At 30.7% G+C, this 24,628-nt stretch overlaps 1 protein-coding gene across 4 annotated transcripts; it reads right to left on the bottom strand.

Annotated features, from left to right (window-relative positions):
* Positions 1-390: 390 nt before the first annotated feature.
* LOC143053812 (uncharacterized) lies at positions 391-16,207 on the bottom strand. Of its 4 annotated transcripts, none has more exons than XM_076226596.1 (9): positions 16,022-16,207; positions 14,083-14,138; positions 11,749-11,858; positions 10,851-11,002; positions 9,988-10,180; positions 9,009-9,125; positions 6,022-6,039; positions 4,921-4,956; positions 391-1,269 (listed from the first exon to the last, which is right to left on the bottom strand). In XM_076226596.1, the coding sequence occupies exons 1-9, from the start codon at positions 16,104-16,106 to the stop codon at positions 978-980; spliced, it is 1,059 nt and encodes a 352-aa protein (XP_076082711.1). In that variant the 5' UTR covers positions 16,107-16,207; the 3' UTR covers positions 391-977. The 4 variants fall into 4 exon arrangements, with proteins under 4 accessions (XP_076082711.1, XP_076082712.1, XP_076082714.1 ...); XM_076226597.1 differs by lacking the exon at positions 4,921-4,956 and adding an exon at positions 3,529-3,558 and having other exon boundaries at positions 392-1,269; XM_076226598.1 differs by lacking the exon at positions 4,921-4,956 and having other exon boundaries at positions 398-1,269.
* Positions 16,208-24,628: the final 8,421 nt, after the last annotated feature.

Here is a 24,628-nt window from a genome sequence, read left to right as displayed (position 1 = left end):
AAATATATATTACCCTAAGAAATATTTGATTTATCAGAATTTGAATATGTAAATAATTATTAAAAAAAACATTACATGTAATATGTCAATATATATGTATAGACTATCAATGGTGGTCAAGTTAATCTTAAATTACATATCGTTAAAATATATTAAAATCAACGCTTCCAAAAAATTTACAGACAGTATGTCATTTGAATAAAACCATTTTACAATAAATAACATTTTACACTTTTTCATTCTTTCTAGAACTGAAAGACATTAAGTTAAGACATGAGCATATACTCCATCACAGTTCAGTCATACTTAAAAAAAAACACCATAAAAAACAATTTCATCCAAAACAAGCAGTTCATACAAAATATGAAAACACTATATCAACATAACAAAATTCTCTCAAACCTTTGTTCAAATCATTGTAAACAGATTTAATATCCCACTGGCCAATCTCAACAGGTTTAACAATGAAACATAAATAAGACTGTACAAGAAATAAAAATGTTTTACATTTTCTTGTACATACCAATCAATGAGATTATTTGGCTTGTATTCTGTACATAAGTACGGCCTGTCAGCAGTTTGGTTAATTTAAAAAAAAACATGTTCCCTTAAAAACAGGAATGTATCAGAATAGTAACTTCAATTTTTTCAGTGATCATAGTTTTATGAAAGAGTTGTCTCTCTCTGTTCAAAACTGAATTAAAATCAAACAAACTAAGTCATTATAATTTCATTTACTAGACTCAATGATAGACTAACGAATTCCAATTTAGATATGAATATCATTGAAGAACTTACTAAATTAGCCACTTAACCCATGAAATATCACAAAATGATTAGGGAAAATAATTGGAAATTTGACCTATCTGCTAAACAGTTACAATAGCCCTTAAATATTTTCAAAAAGATAATAAAAAAATCTAACATAATAACATTAATTCTAATTCATTGAAATTAATTAATTGCCTCATGATTCTTTACAACTCTGTTTTCATTTCTACTTTCTCAAATCCTTCATCTTCAGCAACATATCCTTGATTCTCTGCCCCATCTACTTTTGATTTTCTTGAACGCTTCTTCTTTTCCTTCTTCCTTTTCTTTCTCTCTGTTTCCTGGTCTCCCTGTGCCAGTGGTTGGAGGGAATATGGTTTGCTGTTGGTCCTACTGTCCAGAGTATCCACATCTAGACCACTATCATTACTGGCACCACCTGATCTATCAAATGCTTTCTTTGGAGTTGTTCCAGATCCTTCATACATCTTTTCCTTCCTGTGAAAATAAAAATTTCATATGCATAAAAAACAAATTAAAAATATAATGTCATTAAAATTGCAAATTCTTTGCAGAAATTATTTGGAAGTGATGATTTTGCAGTACATATGTTAAAACAAAAGGATCCAGTTCAACTGATTTTCTAAAGGGGAGATAATTTAGTTATGAGTAGCATAATAAATATTTTTGATAATTCCCTGGAGAGCACACTGAAATGCCATTAATAGGATTCACCATAAATTAAAGGATTTGCCAAGAATATTTTAATTTAGGTCCAAATAAAGGGCTTCATATGAGAATATAAAAAAGAAATAAGCGCTAAAAAATATGAAAGTTTAATTTTTTTTTATCATTTTCTTCATATCTGATTTGCATCTGCCTTTCAATTTTTCACATTGATATACCACCACAGTATAATACTTTCAGTTACTCAACCAGGTAATAAAAGACGAGAAAACCTCTCAATGCTCTCAAATTTCTTTAAATGGTACAATTATTAAGAATACATTGAGTAATAAACTATTTTTCATGTTTGCAATAAAAAAAAATGTCATGCATAGGCCTAGTAGCGTTATAGATTAAGATTTATTCTGATTTCTATAGAGTCTTCAATAAGCTGAGTAGCATTGTAAAATACAATTTCTAATTTCTATAAAGTCTTTCATAAGCCTATAGTTGCATCGTAGAAAAAAAGTTCTGATTTCTATGAAAACTAATCTAGAAAAATGTTTGATAGCAGCCGATTTTGTATTTGCCTAGCTTCATGCATATGTCTATCAGTGTTTAAACCATTTTTCACTGAAACTATATAAGAAATATTTTTCCCTTTTTAAATTCAATATTGTCTGCCATCTTTTGGTTCTTCAAGAACATCATATCCTTTACCTTATGACTTAAGGAGGCTTGCGGGTATAGGATTTTCAGAAAAAATAAACAGAAACATTAGTAGCTGTTACTTTATCATATGGTACAAAAATAATTCCAAACTAGAGGCTCTTCTTAAGAGCCTGTGTCGCTCACCTTGGTCTATGTGCATGTTAAACAAAGGAAACAGATGGATTCATGACAAAATTGTGTTTTGGTGATGGTGATGTGTTTGTAGATCATACGTTACTGATCATTCTTGCTAACTACAATTTTCTCTATCTGTAATGAACTTGCACAAATATTGGCCCTTTAGTTACAGAGGAAAACATTTTGTAAAAACTTACCAAAATTTACCAAATTAATGAACATTGTTAAAAATTGACTAAAAAGGGCAATAACTCCTTAATGGGTCAACTGACCATTTTAGTCATGTTGACTTATTTGTAGATCTTAATTTGCTGAACATTAATGCTGTTTACAGTTTATCTCTATCTATAATAGTATTCAAGATAATAACCAAAAACGGCTAAATTTCTTTAAAAATTACCAATTGGGGGGCAGCAACCCAACAACCAGTTGCCCAATTCATCTGAAAATTTCAGGACAGATAGATATTTACTAGATAAACAAGTCAACTCCCTTGTTAGATTTGCTTTAAATACTTTGGTTTCAGAATTATAACTATAAGCAAAAATCTACATTTTACCCCTATGTTCTATTTTTAGCCATGGCGGCCATCTTGGTTGGTTTGTGGGTCACTGGATTCCTTGGGTTTTTACCCATACGATACAAAGTAAAATATTTTGCCCAATAACATCCCTTTATCTTTTCATATAAGACTTAATAGCTCATAAATGGTCATTTGATAATTTTTTAGCAGATTCTTGATTTTTTTTCTTTTGATGAGACCCAAATCATACCAATGCAAATATAAGGTAAAAGTCTGAGTCAGCTTTTTCCCCGCCATATTTTAAAAATCAAATATCTCGAAAAGGAGCTCCATGACCTATCAATATTTTTAGCTTATTTTATTCCTTAACTAATGCTCTTCTAACTTATAGTATCAATTTTAAATTCTTGATTTTTTTTATTTCAAGAACCCTCATCTAAGTACATCCTTAACACACTTTTTAAGTCACTGTAAAACATATCCTTAGTTTGTCTTGTACAACATCGGACAAAAAGGTGAAAATTTTTGTGCTCACTAAAGAAATTGTATACTCTGCCTATATATAGACTTATCATAATTGCTTTGTGACGATAAGGTAAAATTTCTACTCTAGTATAATCTACGGCATGCATCATGACACAAACTTATCAATTATAAAGGGAGATAATCGTGATATAGAACCAAGCAATTCAAGGAAAGATAATCAGTCCAACACCTACCTGTGAGGTTTCAGAACTACACCATGTGCACTACACAGAAACAATATATTATATAACATTTCACAACACTTCCAACTTGCTCAGTTATAGTGGACAAACAAACTGGCATGCCTACTTTTTTTTAATTTAAATTTTGATATTTAGCTCTACTAGAATGTTTTTTTAATATTTGCATTTTCTCCTCAATGTAGGCATTTGAGATTTTATATGCTTGTTTGAAGTACGTTTTTTATATCACTAGACCCATTGGTGGCCTTTAGCTGTTTTCTGCTATTTGGTCTGGTTGTTTTCTCGGACACATTCCCCATTTACATTCTTAATTTTATTCTGATATTTGTTGGGTTGATGTCTCATAATACTGTAAACCAACTTATTTTCGCGGATACTTTATTTCGCGTTTTACCCTTTCTTGACCACTTTGCGGCTATTTAATTTCGCGATTTTCTGATTTACTTGACGAAATTTAATAAGGAAAGATCCAAGGTTTACATATTCGCGACGATTTATTTTTCGCGTTATTTTTCTACTCGCGAAAGTCGCGAAAATAAGTTGGTTTACAGTAGTCTATCCTACAAATCTTTTATTCAGCATATTAGCTAATTGCTTCTTTCAAATTGTAGTGTCACTGTATCATATGTGTGCTTTTGCTTTGTCTTGAGGATCTTTAATTGCAGGATAAAATGAAGGATAGCAGAACATGTGTAAAATTTATGGGATACCGATTTTAAGGAATTTATTGACTGCTAAAGGTCCTCCGCACATTCAAATAATAATATTCCCTTTGAATTTGACAGTTGCAGGTAATTAATCCTACATTTTCTTGCAGTAAAACCATTTCTGTGTCATAAACATATGTCTTGGGTATTTCAAAACACCATTAATTTTTATTTGGGATTTCTATAGAAAATTTTGTAATCTTGAGGTTACATGGTGACTAAACCTTGTACACAGATAAAATAAGGGGAGAAATTTGATTGGTTAACTTCCAATGATGGTTATTTTCTTATATGCAATGAAATGTTATGTGAATTTTTTTTCTATAGAACTGGACAGGATAAAACTTTACTCATGCCAAGTATTTCTTTATTTGAAACAAAGATATGTTCTGCACATTTTTTTGAAAAGTGCAAATTTAACAAAGACTAATAGAAGAAAATCAATGGTGGTATTACACCTAAAGGCAGTACAAATTTTCTATAGGTTTGAATTCAGAATTGATATCAAAAGAATTACAAAAATGTACTCTTTTTCCTCCACCATTAAAAATAGATATACATGTAGTTGAAAACACATTTTTCTATATCTAATCAACAGTACACATTCCTTAAACCACAAACAATACATTAAACAGAACATGTATATATGTGTCACAGCAACTTCAAAGTAACTTACACTTGGATATTGGATTTCAAGTTTGTCCTACCTAGTCTATTAATACATACATTTATAAATAAAACTTCTGATAATCCAAATTTGAAAAGAAAAGTAAGTGAAGATCCATTGATGGGTGGCCTTCAGCTGTAATTTGCCCTTTGGTCAGGTTGATGTCTCTTTCACACATTCCCCATTTCCATTCTCAATTTTGTACTAAATAAAAATGGAATGAATTCAAACTGGACAAACAATTTCATGTATCAGAGTAATTAATTCCTAAATTGATGGATTGTTGATTTGTTTGTTGAACATCCAGTGGCAAATATTTTAAAATTATGCACATCTAGATGAACTAACTGATCATGGCATCAAATAAGAAGTAATTACTGCAAAGTGGCACTTAAATGACAAAGTGTTTAAAATAAGCCCCCCCCCACTGTAAAAAGAGAGAAAGCTTTGATAGTGACAGATACTTGCAAATTGGCAATGCAACAGTTCAACTGGACCGTCAAAAGAGTTATTGGAAGGGTTCTAGAGTAACATTATTATATATAAAATTAGTCCTTTGAGTATTGATGATCATTGTAAAATGTAAATACCCTGTTTCAGAATCAGAATTCTGGGGAACATTTTCAAAAGCAAAAAAACAAAATGTTGTGATTGGTTTAAAACTTACTAAACAATGGAAATTCAACCAATGACATAAGTTTATTTTTATTTTGGTCTACAAACAATGAGATTACCCATATTCCCGTAGCCAGGGGGTTTCGGACAAACCCCCCCTTGAAATCAAATAAGGACTGTTAAACTCAACGTTTTTTTCAAATTGTGACTGTTAAAGTCGAGTTTATGAGTCCAACGAACCCCCCTTTGGAAATTCCTGGCTACGGGCCTGCCATATTCCTTTAGATTGTAAAAAGTAAATTAAATTGCATGGTGTTTTTTGTTATATCCACACTTGGATTTTTATAACTCATATATAATGTATATCTGTTAGTTGTTAACCTAATATTCTCCAGTACATAAAGAAAATTACCTCATACTACATGTAAAAAATCTCAAAAAATGTTTTATTAATAAATGACTACAACATTCTACATACTATTAAACATATCTTACCTGACTTTTGTCTCTGGCCTGTTTCAAGAAAAAGTGTGATGTTAATGAATGTGCAACACAAAACGATGCATTGAAGAACTTGTTGTGAACAAGGAAAAAGCTATATTCATGAAGGAATTTTTAGGTAATCACTTTATTTGTTTGATATAGTCACTAAAGAACCATATATTGAGAATAAAAATAAATATTGCAAAAATAATCAGCTAAATGATAAAGATAAAAGAAGTTTGAAGCCCCTCAGCAATATGTTACGCAACCTTTAACTAAATGAAGAAATCAAATATACATAAAAATACAATAGAAAAAATTGGAACCTTCAAAAATAAATTCAGTGATTGAAATTTTAAATTTTATTTGATCTAAATGATGTTTTTTAGTTGAACACCCAAATGTACATGTTCAATAACAAGGCAAATAAGAAAGAGTTATCTCCCTGTATGTGCTGAGATTTTAATTATGCAGTCAAATTTAACAGTTTGAATTTTAAGTAGCCTTTCTTATACAAATTAAGCCATATGATTTCCCATTTCTGTTTCAAAGATAATAATTTTTCTGGAAAAATAGTTACCAAAGGTTTTGACCACCAAGAATGAAGATTTGCAAGGACCGACACAATTTTGGTATTTTGCAACAGCGTCTAGTGAGAAACAGCAAATTTTTTCATGGACCACAACGGGAAAAAAATAATTTGTGAATTCTGGGTAATGTGATGAATAAGAATCTGAAGTAATTTGTTGTAAAAGCACAGACTAAAGGTAAAAGGTCAAATTCATTTAGGAACAGATATTAAATATATCTGAGTACAGTTTAAAATATTTGCATATAAGTGAAAATGTTATATAAGGACTGTTAGCTCAAATTCATGATTTGTATACTGTTAATTCAGAACTTTTTTCTCATGTTTTTATTATTCAAGATATTGCAAAGGAAGAGGAATTAGGTTAAAAAAAATTAGACTAGCATTTAACTTTGAAAGTAACTTTTTTTAATGCAACATTTCCTAAAATTGCAATAATTTTTTTCATGTTTTCGTTAGTTTTTTTTAACAGACTCAATAATAAAAGCAAACATTTTTGAATTTATAGTATACTCCATAAATTTAAAACTAAAGGGAAAACAACTTTTTTTTTCCAAATACATATCCATAGGCTACTAAATATTTTCATATTAATCATATATGCATGTATACAGATCTTTTAATGTTATTTATTTAAGTATGGGATATTAGAAATTATGTAAAAAAAAATATGTTAGAAATAATTTGTGCATTTATTATTGGGATTTCGAAGAATGGACTATTATTATATATATTGGAAAATCATTCAGTTACAGTATTTTCATTATTAAAAACTTCACAATAATTTTTTGATTTTTAATTTAAATTAAATCCTTTTTTTAAGCAGTGAATCAGGGAAGAAACGTTGAGGATGTCACAGTCACATGACAAAATTATCTCTATGAGCAGGTGAAAGAAAAAACCTTACAGTCAATCAGAAGACTTGTTACATCCAAAATTAATTTATTCACAGTAATCAGATTACACAGTGAAATCATGCATATAAAATACAAGATTATTTCAAAGATTCCATATTTAATGGATTTATACAAAATAAAGTAGAATTTGAATACACATAGACAGTTTTTTATAATGACAGTGAAGAAAATAAACTCCAAAAGTGTGACAGTCAAATTTTACATTTTTTCCAGGCATTTTACCTGAAACAGAAAAATGGTATTCTATATCTTTTAATAATCAGGATTTATCATGCACAACATTTGTCTAAAGAAAATGCTATTCATGCTTAACGGAAAACAAAATTCAATTATTGTCTTTTCAAATTTGACTCAAGTTTTAATTAAAATAGATATGTATTGAAAAATTGAACAAATAATGTGGTGTTGTTTTGACTTCTAATGAATGCTTTCAAATCAACCGAGAAAAAAATATATTAAAAGAAAAAAGATGATAAGTGATAAATATTTCAATCTTTTATTTCTACAGGTGAAAGCATGAGTATATCATTTCAATGCAAAGCAAAACAATATATTTGTTTTAGGTAACATAAACACTGCAAACATTAAAAAGGGAGATAATTTGGAAAAAAATAAATGTAAAAATATACAAAAACACAATTTGACAGCAATCCAAAAACAAAATAAAACCTTAAATGATTAAACAGTTGCTACTTCCAAAATATTAAAAATATTATGGTAAACAATTCACATACATTAAGAGATTATAAAAGACTGGTGATGTTATCTGTGGCAAACAAATACAATCCTAAACTACATACATTGTAAGTTGAGGATTGTAATTTGTAAATTTTAAGAAAAATCGTGATAAATTTATCTTTGCATTTAACAAGCATGGCGGTGTAACCCATTGCAAACATACTGAATCTTCATCTGCAAAAAGGGCTTAAATGAATGTGACCGGGTAGTATAAAGGAAGTTTTATTTTTAGACCTGGGGTTATGCTTTGTAAACAAACACAGATTTTACATATCTGTCTCTGGTCTGTTTTTTACCATTATCAAGTCAACATCCGGTATTCGAAATATGTGCTTTTTCAAAAAAGAAAGTGAAGTGTTTGACAACAATATTTCACACAAATAAAGAAGCTATGGCAGATATAAATACACTGATGGATATTGAACACTCAAATGATGCACTGTCAACAGTTTGCGTCAGAACATCAAATTTACATCAAAGTAATTTAGTTTAATACCATATTAATGTCAATCATTGGCTATATAAAGATGGCCAACTAATTACCATAATCAGCTGATAACTGCTTTTTGGTACTAAGTCTTAATGGATTAAAATCAGGTGTAGACATAAAATGTCTGGCTGGCTCAAATATTGTTGTAGTTCTTTTATAACTGAATATTCTAATCAGATGGCAAATTTGTTGTTGGTGATTTTTGACGTCCCTTCCTACCCTTTCACATCCATTCTAATAATAGATTTGACCTTTACAAACTTACATTTTTTCATCAGGAAGTTCTGTTGTTTTTGGTGGTGCTTGTTTAGTAGGATATTGTGATCCTTTTGGTTTTGGCTTATGCATCTTTTGGAATCTTGCTTCTTTTTCCCTCCTCTTGCTACAAAAGAACAATTTACCATTTCAAACTATTATCATGAAGCTGGTGTATATTTTTATGTTTTCCAGTTCCTTTCCATTTTAAAGTTTCAACATGTTCAAAATTGAAAAAAAAAATTGAAACATTTCCAAGAATTAATTTTCAGGCTGAAAAATACATTTTGTATTATATTTGTTCCTCAGATTCTGATCTTTGGTACGACAGTCCATATCTTTTAAATTATATTCTTTTTGGGGATAAGCAAAAATCAAACATTACAAAATTTCTGGCTAAACTGTTAAAGTAACAGAGGGTTAGAAATTTCTGATGCTACATATTGTATCAAATATTCCAAATAGATTTTTCTAAATTGAGTTATCTCCCTTTCTTAACAAAAATATAAAATTAGTACAGTGCTATTTCTGAATTAACTTTATAACTGTTCAATGATCTTTTTTCAGAGGAAATAACTTCACAAAAGTTTTTTGTAAGTTTGACTTATTAAGAACTGTAATCTAAAATATTCAAAGGTCCATTTCTAGACTTAATAGAAATTAGGAGTTAGATGTGGTATGAGTGCCAATGAGACAACTCTCCATCAAAGTCACAATGTGTAAAAAGTGAACAAGTAAAGTTTAAAGTACAGATTACTGAAAAGATTATTTTTTCTAGAAGAGACAGACATGGACTTTGTGGGGGTTCGTGTTGTTTATTCTTTAGTTTTCTATGTTGTGTCATGTGTACTATTGTTTTTCTGTTTGTCTTTTTCATTTTTAGCCATGGCGTTGTCAGTTTGTTTTAGATTTATGAGTTTGACTGTCCCTTTGGTATCTTTCGTCCCTCTTTTTTTAAAGGTTGAGTTCTTATTTTTATTTATACTTACTCCCACAGGGTTAAACTTATAGCAATAATGATGACGATGAGCAAGACAAGAAAAGCTAACGGTATAATGATCTTGTTTTCTAGTGCTGATGGTGGAATACCGTAGAAATCTGATCCAATGTATGTTATGTAACATTTGTCGCAGCCCAGAGAACTGATGTAATCTGTATTGGTTCTCAGTTGTAGTATAATAGCTAGAAGAAAAGAAATATTAAAAATTTTTTTCCATAGTATTTGACATTGGTAAAACAATTACATTTTGTATATTACAAATTAGCCGTAATACAGAGACACTAACTTATGCAACTCTTATTGTTAAAGTAACGTGTATCATTATTACGTCTTTGTATGCATAACGTCTTCAGAAGAATAGTTATAACAGTTTATAAATTACACAACAAGTGAAATACTACCACTAAACCCACAAAACAATTACTTGATGTTTTAAAGTATGTTTCCTATAGCCAATTTATTAAACTAAACCACAGATAGTTTTTTTTTATTCCCAGTAATATAAAATAAAAGACTGGTTAATTCTAACCATAAAAACTGATTTTTTTCTGTACAGTTAAGTTACATAATTACATTAATGTGAAAAAAAAAATGTTTTCTAGGTTTATCAAATACATATTTTGATGTAGAACATTATAACTTGGTTCCATACTATTCGATAAATCATTTCAACAAAACTTTTACTTATTTTCATAATTTTTCCACTTTCCTGCCTTTATGGGAAAGTATTTTGGTTTTGCCTAAGAAAAAACATTTGAAGTGATAGATTAATATTGTCATGCAGTGTTTCAGGCTAAATCATGAGTTTGATTACTCTGATATTCTATGAAAAAAAAAGTCATTTATACTTACTCTTGACAACAGATTCAGACAAAACATATGTTAGTACACTAGGGGAACTCTTATTTGAATTCTCTGGATACATGATGTAAAATTCATATAACATGTCTTTGTCATCATTTAATGGAGAGTTATCTACCTTTCCAATATGGCTGTCTTTGAATCTGAAAGAAAAAAATGATGTGAACATCATAAAAGTCTTTAGGATTATTCAGCTATTGCAGTTATTATTTTTGTATTTATTTATATTTTGGGGTTATATATTAATAGTGACAGTACTTAATTTATTCGTCAGTCAGCATTGAATGGTAAAAATTATTCATGCATAGACTATAAACTTTGCATGCAAAAAAATCATGTACAATGTACACCTAAATTACAGAACTAACCAACTAAAAATAACCTGAAAGAGAAATGTTAAGGCATTGGAAAATCAATCAGAAATGGTATAGATCTTCAAAATTCAACTGCAGATAAAGCGAAGAAATAATCATCTTTTAAAAAAAAGATTTTGTATATACATATGCATAACTTCTTTATAACAAGAAGTATATGTATTTGAAATATAATTCTAAATCATGGATCATAAATGCTGAACTTTGTATAATTTTTTTTTGTAAGGTAAACAAGGACAGGTAAAACAGTACCCACTGTTAATGTAAGAAAGTATATACCAAATTCAATTTATGTGAATAAAATCCTAATGTGACTTAATTAAAAAAATAATTTAAATACCAAAAAAGCAGTACAACAGAGCAACACAATTACCATCACTGAAAACATGGCATAGACCATTAAAAAAAAGAGTTATCTCCCATAATCTAAATATCTCTAATTATTAAAAGTAACAAGTTATCTCCCTTATTGATATGGTATTAGAATTCAGAAATAAAGATATCAACCAACTTACTCTGACTGGAGCCCAATAAGCCCACAAGCTGCTAGGTTACTTCCACAGTATGTATTAGTTTCAGACGCTAATAATGCATGGAACTTTGATTCCATCAGGCCACTGTCCCACTGTCAAAATAAACCATTAATATATATATTTATATTGTCTACCATTGGAAGATTAGGTAAAGAAACAATTCAATATTTTGAATTATTATTGTTGGATTATTAATTAATCATTTAAGGATCAAATTACAGACAGTAAAATACTACAGATATCCTTGAATATTAAACTGTATCTGAAAATTTTAAAAATGCTGCATTTATTTCTTTTTTGTTTCAAAAAAAAGCTAGCGATGCATTTATTTCTTTTTTATGTCTGAAAAATTGCTGATTGAATTCTTGTATAAAATTAAAGGGGAACATTTGTAAATCACATAAAATCATCAACAAATTTAAGAAAATTTGTCTACACTTTCATGAAGAGAAAACTTTTCATTAAACAATTATTAACATGATTAATATCTATAGAACAGGACGCATATGTATACTGTAAAACTCATTTATACACCAATATATTTGGGAATACACTATATTGTTTCAGATAATGAAGGTTTGGTACCATCATGGAAGTAATATTGAAAGGAATAACATCGTCGTCACTTCAAAGGTTTCATCTGCGTTACCACCCATCTTTCGATATCTCGTAAATTGGTTCAATAGCTGGCATGGAAGTTGATTCTCCGCATGTGATCGATCAAATCACTGACACTTATCGGTCATTTTCGTGTTCACAGAGAATTACAAACAGACAAGTTTTTGTCGTATATACGTGCGAGGTAACCTGTATAGTCCATTCCTTACATTCCGCTGATGTACGCTGCCGAATGGAGTCATTCTTTCAATTTTTATTTTAGTCCATTTTTTTCCAATTTTTGGTTAGTTTGAGTCTCAATAGTTTAAACAGACACCTATCACATACGAAATTGGAGAACAAGGCTGGGTCATTTTCAATTTTAATATTTACATACAGTTAAAAAAAACATTTCCGTAAGTTAAGGAGATGATTGTACAAAAAAATATGTTTGGACCACCAAAATATGTTTGGACCACCTTTATTAAATACGAAAAATCTAAATCTTTCGTGTATTAGTCAATTAAAATATTCACATTTCTAACGATTCTATCCTTCAATAAGTTCTCGATACATATAAACTAATTTGTGTAAAAATAAATTTGCCGTAAGACAGATAGATTCAAGCCCATTTCGTCGGTTTGTTATAACTTTTGCTGTAGCTTGTTATATTAATACAAGCATTCCACAATAAACAATTTAAAAAAAAATATATATTTACGAAAATATTATCCCCATTTTAGTTGTCCAGTTTCAATAATGTAATCAATGATATTTATGACATATACATAAATTCAGAATACTTGAAAGTAAATATCCTTCTTTTTCAATCTCGATAAACTTTGCACATTTCAACAGTTAACAAATCTGTCTAGATTTGCCTACATTATTTTGTTAAACATCATGTGAAACCTGATCGATTCATCGGTATTTAACTGTTTAACTCGGGATCCGCTTTTAACTGGAAAATACTTTTAGAACAGTTTAAAACAAACGGTAAAAAGCAAAAATCTGCTAAATTAAATACAATTTTCCATGCTAAACTGCCGTAGTTTGAACAATTCTCGTCCGTTTTTCAAGTTTTTTACATCATACGACTTCATCTGACGGTAGAGATTTTATATGATGCAGTGCCACCTTCTTACTAATAAACCTCTGATTTCACACAGGTACTTTATAATTACCGGACTCGATAAAATCATGTGACTGATAAGAAATTCCAGATGCCATTTTACAACCGCGGTATCACAGATAGTAACCAAAGGGGTCTTACCGCTGAGACTATAATTGGATAAAATCATATGAATTTAGTACAGGGCTCTGCAGGCTGTTAATACATGCTAATTAGTCGATGTTATTCCTTTTAAATATTACTTTCATGGTACCATTAAAATAATTATGTGGTTCATAGTTTTTTCTCATTCGTTTGGTTTTTTTTTTTTTAGATTAGACTGTTGGTTTTCCAATTTGAATGGTTTTACACTTGATAAGTGATTTGTTGGGCCCTTTATAGCTTTATGTTCTGTGTGAGCCAAGGTTTGTACTTTAACCTATAATAGATATACATGTAGGAAGATGTGGTGTGAGTGCCAACGAGACAACTCTCCATCCAAATTAGTTTACTTTTATAAATTGTGACTTGGATGGAGAGTTTTCTCATTGGCTCTCATACCACACAAAGATTATATCTTCATTTAATATATAAAATATTGTTTTTACCTCACTGACTTGAAGTCTGTAGAATTTTATTTCAACCTTGTTTTCTGCAATTTCAGCTAAAAATAAAATATTTAATTCTATAATATACATGTACATGTACATGTAGTGACATCTTACAGTGTAACCCTCTTTAAATAACGAGTTATTATAATTATATATATATCATGCAGCCATTCATAATGGGAATGTGGATGGTAGCTAACAAGATTTTGGGCAAACTGACCCGGATTCAAAATTAGTCCTTTGTTGTCGATAGCTATAGAATGCAATCAGCTGCTTATTGATTTTCTTCCAAAATCTTAACGAGTTCAAGGTGAATTCCCAGTATTGTCTGATCAGGTAAAGTCTGAGAAACCCAGAAAAAGTAAATACACAAGAGGGATGAAAATAAACATCATTATATGTATTTCGAAAATGATGAATTTTAATGGACACAATTATATTTTTTTGCAAATTGTGAAAATGGCAACCTCCAGCAGAAACCCTGTAGAAATAGCCTATATACAAGGGAAGAATCCAGAACCATTTGTCCAAAACACGTTTGGCCCCTTCACTTTCGGATAAACAGACAGAAAGTCACAGGATAAAAAGTCACAGGACATAAAGTCACAGGATAAAAAGTCACAGGACATAAAGTCACAAATTTGATATGACAGAAAGTCACAGGACAAAAAGTCACAAATAATTGTTTGACAAATTTTTAAATATATTTTTAAATATTATCTTTTTATAAAATATTCATTTTTAAGTAAAGGATATTGCTCATAAACCTTGATAAATGAAAATGTATTAAATTTTAATCATGCAAAGGATATCTTTATTGGCAAAATGAAGCCATTTAAGTACCATTAAGCCACTTTGACATTTTGTTTTCATAAGAATTATCTGATCATTATTGATATTTGAATGAATAAATTTTAGTTACAAAGTTGCTTCGATCCTTTGTAAAACTGAATAAGAAATAATTAAAAAAGATTCTCAAAATACATTTTTGTAAGTTTTTTCTTGTTTAAAGAAAAATAAACTCAAAACTGAATTGTGACTTTTTGTCCTGTGACTTTTTGTTCGTGACTTTTTGTCCTGTGAAACTCTGTCCTACATTTCACTTTCGCACCCTAGTGACCCTACACATTCAGACACAAAGTCTGTTCAACCCTACACGTTCCCAACCTTTTGCAATATATAAACTCTCGCTCTCAGCCAATACACCTTATTGCTATTTGTCCACCATTATTGGATATCACACAGGTTCCCGTGAAATTTTGACGTCATAAACAAAATATCTGACGCCACAATGGAAAAGTGATTATTGTAGGCATCAAAAGTTCAAGCAGCTGGGGCAGCCAAGATTAGTGATAAGGTGTATATAATCCCTTGAATAGAGGTTTTTAAGGATCTATATATATATAAATATATATATATAGACGTATTTACACTTGTATGCAAAATTTGTCCGCCATTACATATAATCACACAGATTCACGTAAACTTTGACATCATAATTCAAAACGTTTGACGTCACAACTAAAAAGTGATTGTTGCTTGACGTCAAAAGGTTATTCAGAGGTGATCAGGTGATATAAGCTGGTCATTCGGAGGCAAAATACAGTTAAATATCAAAAGCGTAAATACGTTTATTCATTCCTAAGCTAGTAAGGTTGATATGGAAGAAATATTGTGAACCCAAAAATGTATAATATTCTAACTGTATCAGACAGTATCTACATGAACAAAGTAATCAAATATAAAATAGATACTTTTAATCTTTTCAGTAACCAGAAACAATTCGACTACAGAACTTAATTGGAAAATTATATGTTCCGTCATTTAAAACACTTGGAAACTATTTTCCAAATATGTCTATTTGGGTATAAAGCACACATCGTTCGTTAAATGACATAACTTGTCATAAAGATCCCCTGTGAAAAATGTGTCTTACTGGCGTTATCTCCTTGAACACATAAAGTTGTAGCCACCAAAAGGATTAAAACTGGTAGAAACACACGCATCTTTGTCTCTGTCATCTTCCTTGAGTGTATATATTCAGATTACCATGTAGTTTAACTGTTGCAATGGACTGTTCATCAAAATAATGGTGGCCAGCTGCTGTTCAAAACAATGTGGGCTCGTTGGTTGGCGACATGTAAACACGTTTTCGGAAGACCTCGATGTTTTTCCTTGTAAGTAACTGGTTTCTTGTAATGAACACGCAGGAACCAAACAGTTAACTTTATTACGCGGGAAATTATAAAATATTTATTCATTTTCAAGTTTTTTATATATTATTTTTCTTGTGGAAATCTGAGATTAATCTATAATCTTAGTTTAAATAGGGAGATGGTGGTTCTTAAACTCTTAGTGATCACAATGTAAAAAATAACGTTTCAAAGTTTTGACTCTGATAACTCGGCCCTTTACATTCTCGGACCAGAGACATATATGATCGTGAAACGGGTCTGCTCGGACTATGATAAATTCGTTCTAAATCAAAATCGATCTCACAAACGAGGCCTATCATAGAAGCGTTATAAATCCCTGGGTCAATCTGAGACTGTAGTAGTATAACTGAGGTTCAATGAATTTTAATTGCCCCAGGGGCGGATCCAGCCATTTAAAAAAGGGGGTCCCAACCCAGGACAAATGGGGGTTCCAACTATATGTCCCCATTCAATTGATTGATCGTCCAAAAAAAGGGGGTCCAAACCACCAGAACCCTCCCGGGACCTGGATCCGCCATTGGATACTACGATATTTTTGCTTTAAAATTAAATGTCATATTCAGGGTACTATACAAATCCATGATAATAATGATAATATTTATTCAGGTAAAGCCAATATATACAAATACATAAAACAAACTTAAGATATAGCAATGGTTGTTACATAGGTACCACTAATGCCTTAACCCAAGCAGAGACATATATATATACACATACATGTTTATGTATATATATATATATATATATATATATACATATATATATATACATATACATTATGTACACAGCCATGTATCACCATCATTGATGGCGATCTGGACGATGGATACATCTGTTGTAGGGTTGTCACTGACTCAGACGTACTTATGAATATAATTATTTTCTGTGACTGTATCTTACATTAATTTGTAGGATCCTTTACTATAGATAATTTAGCTGATCTGTAACAATAACATCTTCATGCCTTATATATCATGTACTGTAGTACGCCGCTAGATTAAAAACTGACGTGGAAAGGTAACACATGCCCACCGAAAGCTCTTTTTTTGAGAGCCCAGGTGGTCGTGTGGTCTAGCGGGACGGCTGCAGTGCAGGCGATTTGGTGTCACGATATCACAGTAGCATGGGTTCGAATCCCGGCGAGGGAAGAACCAAAAATTTGCGAAAGCAAATTTACAGATCTAACATTGTTGGGTTGATGTTTAGACGAGTTGTATATACATTATGTACACAGCCATGTATCACCATCATTGATGGCGATCCGATGGATACATCTGTTGTAGGGTTGTCACTGACTCAGACGTACTTATGAATATAATTATTTTCTGTGACTGTATCTTACATTAATTTGTAGGATCCTTTACTATAGATAATTTAGCTGATCTGTAACAATAACATCTTCATGCCTTATATATCATGTACTGTAGTACGCCGCTAGATTAAAAACTGACGTGGAAAGGTAACACATGCCCACCGAAAGCTCTTTTTTTGAGAGCCCAGGTGGTCGTGTGGTCTAGCGGGACGGCTGCAGTGCAGGCGATTTGGTGTCACGATATCACAGTAGCATGGGTTCGAATCCCGGCGAGGGAAGAACCAAAAATTTGCGAAAGCAAATTTACAGATCTAACATTGTTGGGTTGATGTTTAGACGAGTTGTATATATATATATATATATATATATATATATATATATATATGTCTCTGACCCAAGGACGACCCATGAAAGCAAACAAGCCGATTTCCAATGGGGTCCTTTATAGTCTTGATAATTAAATAAGAGTATTTATCATTCAATTTTACAGCTATACATAGTATCCATGGCTCAGATTCACAGCTTAAGGTATTCGTAAAAAAGCAATCTAATACTGAATATCAAATCTGAGTTTACTCACTGCCCGTGTTTTTTTTTTATTCATTTCATACTTAAATTTTATTTTTGAATTCACACAAAACCTTGTAGGTTGAAAGAAGTATAACGAACATGGATTTAAGAGCTGTTAATTGAGTTATATCTGCATGCTTAAATTGATTTTTATGTCAGAACTTCGATCATTTTGTTAGCTATTTTCGCTTTTTATGCATCTTGTGTTGTTGGATTGCTGTCTTATTGACGTATACAACTAACAGTGTTTTTAATCATGAAAATTTGATCATTTCTACATCCTTTAAATTTTTGCGCCATTTTGTTCTTTTTTGTTTTGCTAATATAATTCATAATCTCTATTTCTTTATATTTTAGCATAAAATAATTCACTTTATTTTCCATTTTTTTTTTGTGTCTACTTTTCTTTATTCTTTGTTTTATTTTGTCCTTTATTCTGTACTTTTTGCCCATTGAAATTTTCTATTCTGAAAACCCTATCTAGTCCTTATCCATAATCCAGATATTAAAAAAATGGAAAGATGGGGTTTACGAAAAAATCGTAATACATATAGACGTCCCATTGGTTCTGTGAGGGATTTTAAAATTTGACTTGGCATTTATAAAAATTTACCTCATATCAGATATTTTTCAAACAAATATATATTAATAATTATGATAGAAATTTAACACGATATTTGAATAAAACATCGATTTTGAGTTACAGTGTGCATAAATCACGCAACTATGTATTATAATGATTCGTATAGGGTGCACGACAAATATATTGTGTTCATTAGTGAAAGCCGTGTTGCATTATACATAATAAATGTTTCGAAGGTCTCTATTTTTTTAATTTACTCCATGCTGAATGCTTTTTCGCTGTGCATGTTCTTTTTCGTGTGTCATGAACTGATACCCATATCTTTTCTGTTAAATAAACGTCTTATAGGTCAAACAAGGGAATTGTGCATGGTGATCCTTCTGGGGTACAAATATATACACATGCCCACTCCTCCTCCTCTGCCTCCGCCGCCGCCGCCTCCTCCTCCTCCTCCTCCTCCTCCTCCTCCGCCTATGCAGAAGGGAAATAAACCGCCGCCGCCGCCGTTAATGCACACACCACAAGAACTTTCATCACAACCAAGGCCATACAGTGAATAAACTGAAGATCAGGACCAGTTCATTCAAGGGTACCTATAGATTTTGGGAAATGATAGTTTCCTTGACCGAACAGAGCGAAACTTGATTAATTTAGACATGAAAGTCTTCTCATATCAATTTATACAAAGGTTAACAAATCTGACTTAGATTTTTTATTATTGAGGCTCATCGCTTTCTAATAATTTATTATAGGAAAACTGTTAACAGACTTAAAAGATGGACGAAAGATACCAACTCATAAATCTAAAACAAACTGACAACGCCATGGCTAAAAATGAAAAAGACAGAAATACAATAATGAATACAAGACACACAAAAAAAAAAAAAAATGGGGGGGGGGGGGGGGATGTGTCCATGGGACACAGATAATGCCTTGCTTGTATATAATGATATAAAGGGACATAACTTTTGAATGGAAAAAGTGACGCTACCCAATTTTAAACCTGATCTGAGTTTTGTGGTAATCTAGGCATTGTGCATAAGTTTCATTACAGTTGGTTGAGGCAAACTTAAGTTAATTAGAGTACCAAAACGACAAAAATCAGCATTTTTTTTCCATTTGTAAAGGGGAATAACTCTAGATCGATTGAGTGACGCCACCATAATTCAAACTCGATCTGTGTTTAGTGATAATTAGCTTTGTGCATAAAAGGGGCCTCAGTGGCCGAGTGGTCTAAGTAGTTACTATTGTATTGCATGTAAACGAATTGGTTACATGTTTAGGGGCTAAACATGTTTAATATCTTAACATGTCTAGGAAAGTGATTAGTTACAGTCTAAACGTGTTTAGTCTAATGACATGTTAAGGGTGAATGTGTTTAGAATGTAAACATGTAAATTCTTAAATACACTCTTTTTTCAATTCATGTCCTATCTGTATCTTCATATAGTTTCCAAAATTTCTTTTTCTGTAGCTTTTTCTGTCAAAGCAGTGGTGGACACTGAATGTTTCTGTTTTGGTTAAACGTGAAGTTTATTTTTATTTGGTTGAAGCTAAAAATTCTATATTTGACAGTTAAGAGACATAAGAATTACCAGGTGCTTATTTTAAAATGTGTAAATACTGTTCATAATTCTTCTATCTCTTGAAAATTGCCTGCAATACATTATTTTCTCTCTTATTTCCGTGCATGATACACGTATATTACTTACATCACATTACATCAATGAAATATAAAATTGAGAATGGAAATGGGGAATGTGTCGAACAGACAACAACCCGACAATAGAACAGACAACGTCTATATGCAATGAATGTAAAATATCGTGTTAAATAATCATACTTTAAAAGATTGAAACAAATATGAAAAGCAATTAATTAAGCAACTTGGATTTCTTTAAATTTTATTCACCAAGTTAAAAAAAATTACATCTGATATATATATATATATATGTAGCCTATTTAAACTGCATGCACATATCTTTGCTATCATAGTGGATTCATTGGAATTGTTATTCTCCATAGAAATGTCTTCAACTATTTTGCAATAATTTACATAATAAACATTCCTAATAAATCTCTGTTGATCCTATAAAATGTACTGTTAAAAAGTTCTAGAATTTGATCCTGTTTAGGATAGAATAACTCCCATACGTTAAGGTAAAGTCTTTTAGATGAGTCTCAGAATGATGTTATCAATGTCCTAGCTGGCTTGAAGTACTATATATATATATACCATGGTTTTTACGAGTTAACATATTTAAACAAACGAATCCGAAGGATGAGTTTGTTTAAATATGTTAATGAGTAAGACACATGGTATATAAAATTTGTAATATAAATAAAATGATTGACAGCTTCAAGACCTTCAACTAATATTGGAAATTGATCACATTAATTTACAGTTTTATCCAATGAAATGGAAGCTCGCGCAAGTCACCTTTGCGCCTCGTGTATGATCTTCTGACTGTGTATTTCCACAGGCGCTTGGGTATATGATACAATTTTTTTTTTTTTTTTTATGTTAAAATATTCAATTTTCTTTATTTATAATGCATATCTATCACTTCTGTACATGTCTCACCTAGTTTCGAGTGATTTAAACGATTTAGTGAAAATACCAAATTTTACTATCCATACTAGTTTTGAGTGATTTAAACGATTAAATCACTCAATACCAAATTTTACTATCCATACTAATGGATAGTAAAATTTGGTATTTTCACTAAATCGTTTAAATCACTCGAAACTAGGTGAGACATGTACAGAAGTGATAGATATGCATTATAAATAAAGAAAATTAAATATTTTAAAATAAAAAAAAATTAAAAAAAATTGTATCATATACCCAAGCGCCTGTGTGTATTTCATGTAATAGAACCCCTGATTTTGTAAAAATGGAAAGAAAATGACGGATTTTCCCGATTTTTATTTAGGTTTGCGCCCCGTGTATGATTGTTTGCGCAGTTAATTTCATAATGTCATCAGACTGAGGTAAATACAAATATCGGATTCCAGCGACAAGGATTAAATAATTATTCTAATGACGGTAAGAAATGTTTTTTTTGGTTTGTTTTCAAGGTATTATACAAATTAATCATATTTTACAGAATTTACATCTCATTGAAAAATGCATATTTATACATTTCTAGTTTTCGTACAAGCTGCTTTTCTTCCGTTATTTTATTAATTCGATTATTAGATTATTTATTAAAACACAATTTTAATGATAACACACTGTATTTTTAAAAACAGTAGCGGATCCAGGGAGCGTAGATAGTGTACGTTCCCCTAATTGATCGCAAAAAATTTTTTTTTTCACAGATATTTGTAGCCGATATTTATTCCTTTTTCTATAGGTACCCCCTTTTTTAAATCGAAATTTAATTGGATTTTAGCAAAGGAAATGACAGTTTCACATTTCATTTTTTTCACAACTTAAAGAAGAAACATTTAATAATTGTTTCTAAAATAGGGGAATTCGTAACAATCCTATATAGTTTGACAAAGGTTTCTTAAGATGTTGGCACACATAACTTATTGCTTTTTGTTATAAAATGAAAACAAATAAAGATCTTGACCTTTTAGTACGTTTAACAGTTTCCTTAATATTTAAGAGGCGGACACATTTAAAAAAAAAAAAAAAGGTGGAGCTTCAGCCATGGAATAACATGAAAATGAATATGTTATACCATGGCTGAAGCTCCGCCTTTTTCCCTTTGGATTCTAGTTGAGTTGCATATTTAATTAGCAAAGTATGGTACAACATCAATTTGCATATAATATACCATGGTTTTCCCTCACAACACTTTTTAAGCAAATTATTGCATCAAAACATCAAAGGAAAAAATCCAATTTATGTTACAATCCATCTTAAGTCATTCCAAAATCCCGTGGCAGTATGGGACAATATCTTTTTTGTAAATAAAACATGGCTACATGTAACCACCGCTTAAATTTTAAAACTATTTAGTTTATGTAACAGTTTATTTGAAAACACTAATAAAAAATTTAGGTCGCCGATGAGTTAAAACAGATATTCAAATTAAATGCCAAAAAGTGGCAATTTTGCACCACAGGGAGATAATTTCGAGCTTTTTCAATGATATACACATTTTAAAAGTCATCTTGGGCAAAACCGAATCGTTTTTTGGATGGATTTTTGTACCAAATCGTAAAGTAATAAGTTATAGTGTAATAAATAAAATTTGTAATGAAAAAATAAAGGTTAAAGTGTTACAGGTATAAAAAAAAGTTCCTGCGTCTATCTTGTCATGCATTATCTTTCACGATCGCGTTAATGCGTTGCCCGATCTTTCACGATGAATTCTTATAATAAAAAAAATCTACAAACTTCAGTGTTTTTAGAAACAAAATGACCGTTTTTAAGGGAAATAACCTTTTAATTTATTGTATTATCGGTCACACTTAAGATTCAGTTTGAAATATATGTTTAGTTATTGGCCAAGCAAGTCGGTCTATACATGTACCACTTAAAAGACAAGATACGATTTCTGCCCCTCCCCTTTTCGATTGGAAAAACTTGTTGAAGCCCATCCTGCATTTTAAACATTTAGGATACATACCGTTTATTTAATAAAGATAAATAGTTCAACATTTTCGATTTAATATTTTATGTTGTTTATAAGCAATTCAGCCTTTATCATTATTTATTGTATTAAAAATGAATATTTACATTACTAGTGAATATAATATCATAGGAATCATTACAAGGATTTAAATTTATTGGAATCGGAATTTCCATCTACGTAGTTCTAAAAATATAAATTAATAACCATAATTATGCAATTATATTGATTAAATCGTATACGACCTTGCGAACACGGTATTATCATTTGAAAGAAAACTCATAAGAAAAAGGTTGTTACGCATCAGAAATGTTCAGACTGAACTTCCCAAACATAGATCAATATTACTAAAAGCAACTCAACAGTTACATGTGCAACACAAAACTATATTTCAAGTTTAAAAAATAACAATGTCGGAATTGTGCGAAGAATCAAAAACAAGTGAGAATGAGAGCGAGGATGACAACAGTAAGTATTTGATTACATAGGAAAACTTATGTTTAATAAGATTTTGTGAAAGTATACTGTAAAGAGTTAAAAAGTCAAAAATGTCAACAGAATCAAAAGGACCGCCAAATGTACTTAATTTATCTAAAACTCCCAAAGAATTGTTTACAATTCTAATATGACGCGATTCTTTCGCGCCGTGAACAAAGTTTTAACCCATGCTCTAAATCCAATAAGATTTGTTTGCACATGAGTATATTGGCTATTGCAGGATAATTAGTTTTATCAAATTGGCATGCATTTAATAATTTTCATTAACTTTAAACATTTCCAAACTCTTAAATGCATGATGCAAATATTGTTACTAATTCATTTCTTATGACTGTAATTGACATATCTATTATTGTTCTTTTCCCGGGCGCTCTCGTGCGCTTTTTAGTAGGACCGAGTTAAAAGCACTGAACTATTGGTTGTAGAATACTAGCAACAGGCCGATATTTTACTGTGTAGTTAGGGTATGGGGCTTCAAATGTCAAGAAGAGGCCGTTAGATATGATGTGGTACCGATATGGTTGTTAAATACAGACTCTCGACTTGATTGTAGATGAATGTGATATATCATTCTTTAGAATTTCTGTGTAGTAATAACTTCATATCACCTTATTTGGCGGTCGGTACAAAATTAAACCGGTATTAAAGTTCTTGAATATAAAGAGGAAGATGTGGTATGAGACAACTATCCACAAAAGACCAAATTGACACACACATTAACAACTTTAGGCAATCGTACGGCCTTCAACAATGAGCAAAGCCCATACCGCATAGT

Source organism: Mytilus galloprovincialis, chromosome 12, assembly GCF_965363235.1.
Source record: "Mytilus galloprovincialis chromosome 12, xbMytGall1.hap1.1, whole genome shotgun sequence".
NCBI lineage: Eukaryota > Metazoa > Mollusca > Bivalvia > Mytilida > Mytilidae > Mytilus > Mytilus galloprovincialis.
Note: the sequence above shows the minus strand (reverse complement) of the source record. Positions and strands in the feature narration are given on the sequence as shown.

What these genes read in the sequence shown, in the direction of transcription:
- LOC143053812 (XM_076226596.1), bottom strand. Translation starts at nt 16,106, where the DNA reads ATGACAGAGACAAAGATGCGTGTGTTTCTACCAGTTTTAATCCTTTTG. An exon ending in TGTTCAAGGAGATAACGCCA is followed by an intron (nt 14,139 to 16,021) that starts GTAAGACACATT and finishes TTTTATTTTTAG; the next exon opens with CTGAAATTGCAGAAAACAAG. An exon ending in CTTATTGGGCTCCAGTCAGA is followed by an intron (nt 11,003 to 11,748) that starts GTAAGTTGGTTG and finishes TTTTTCTTTCAG; the next exon opens with ATTCAAAGACAGCCATATTG.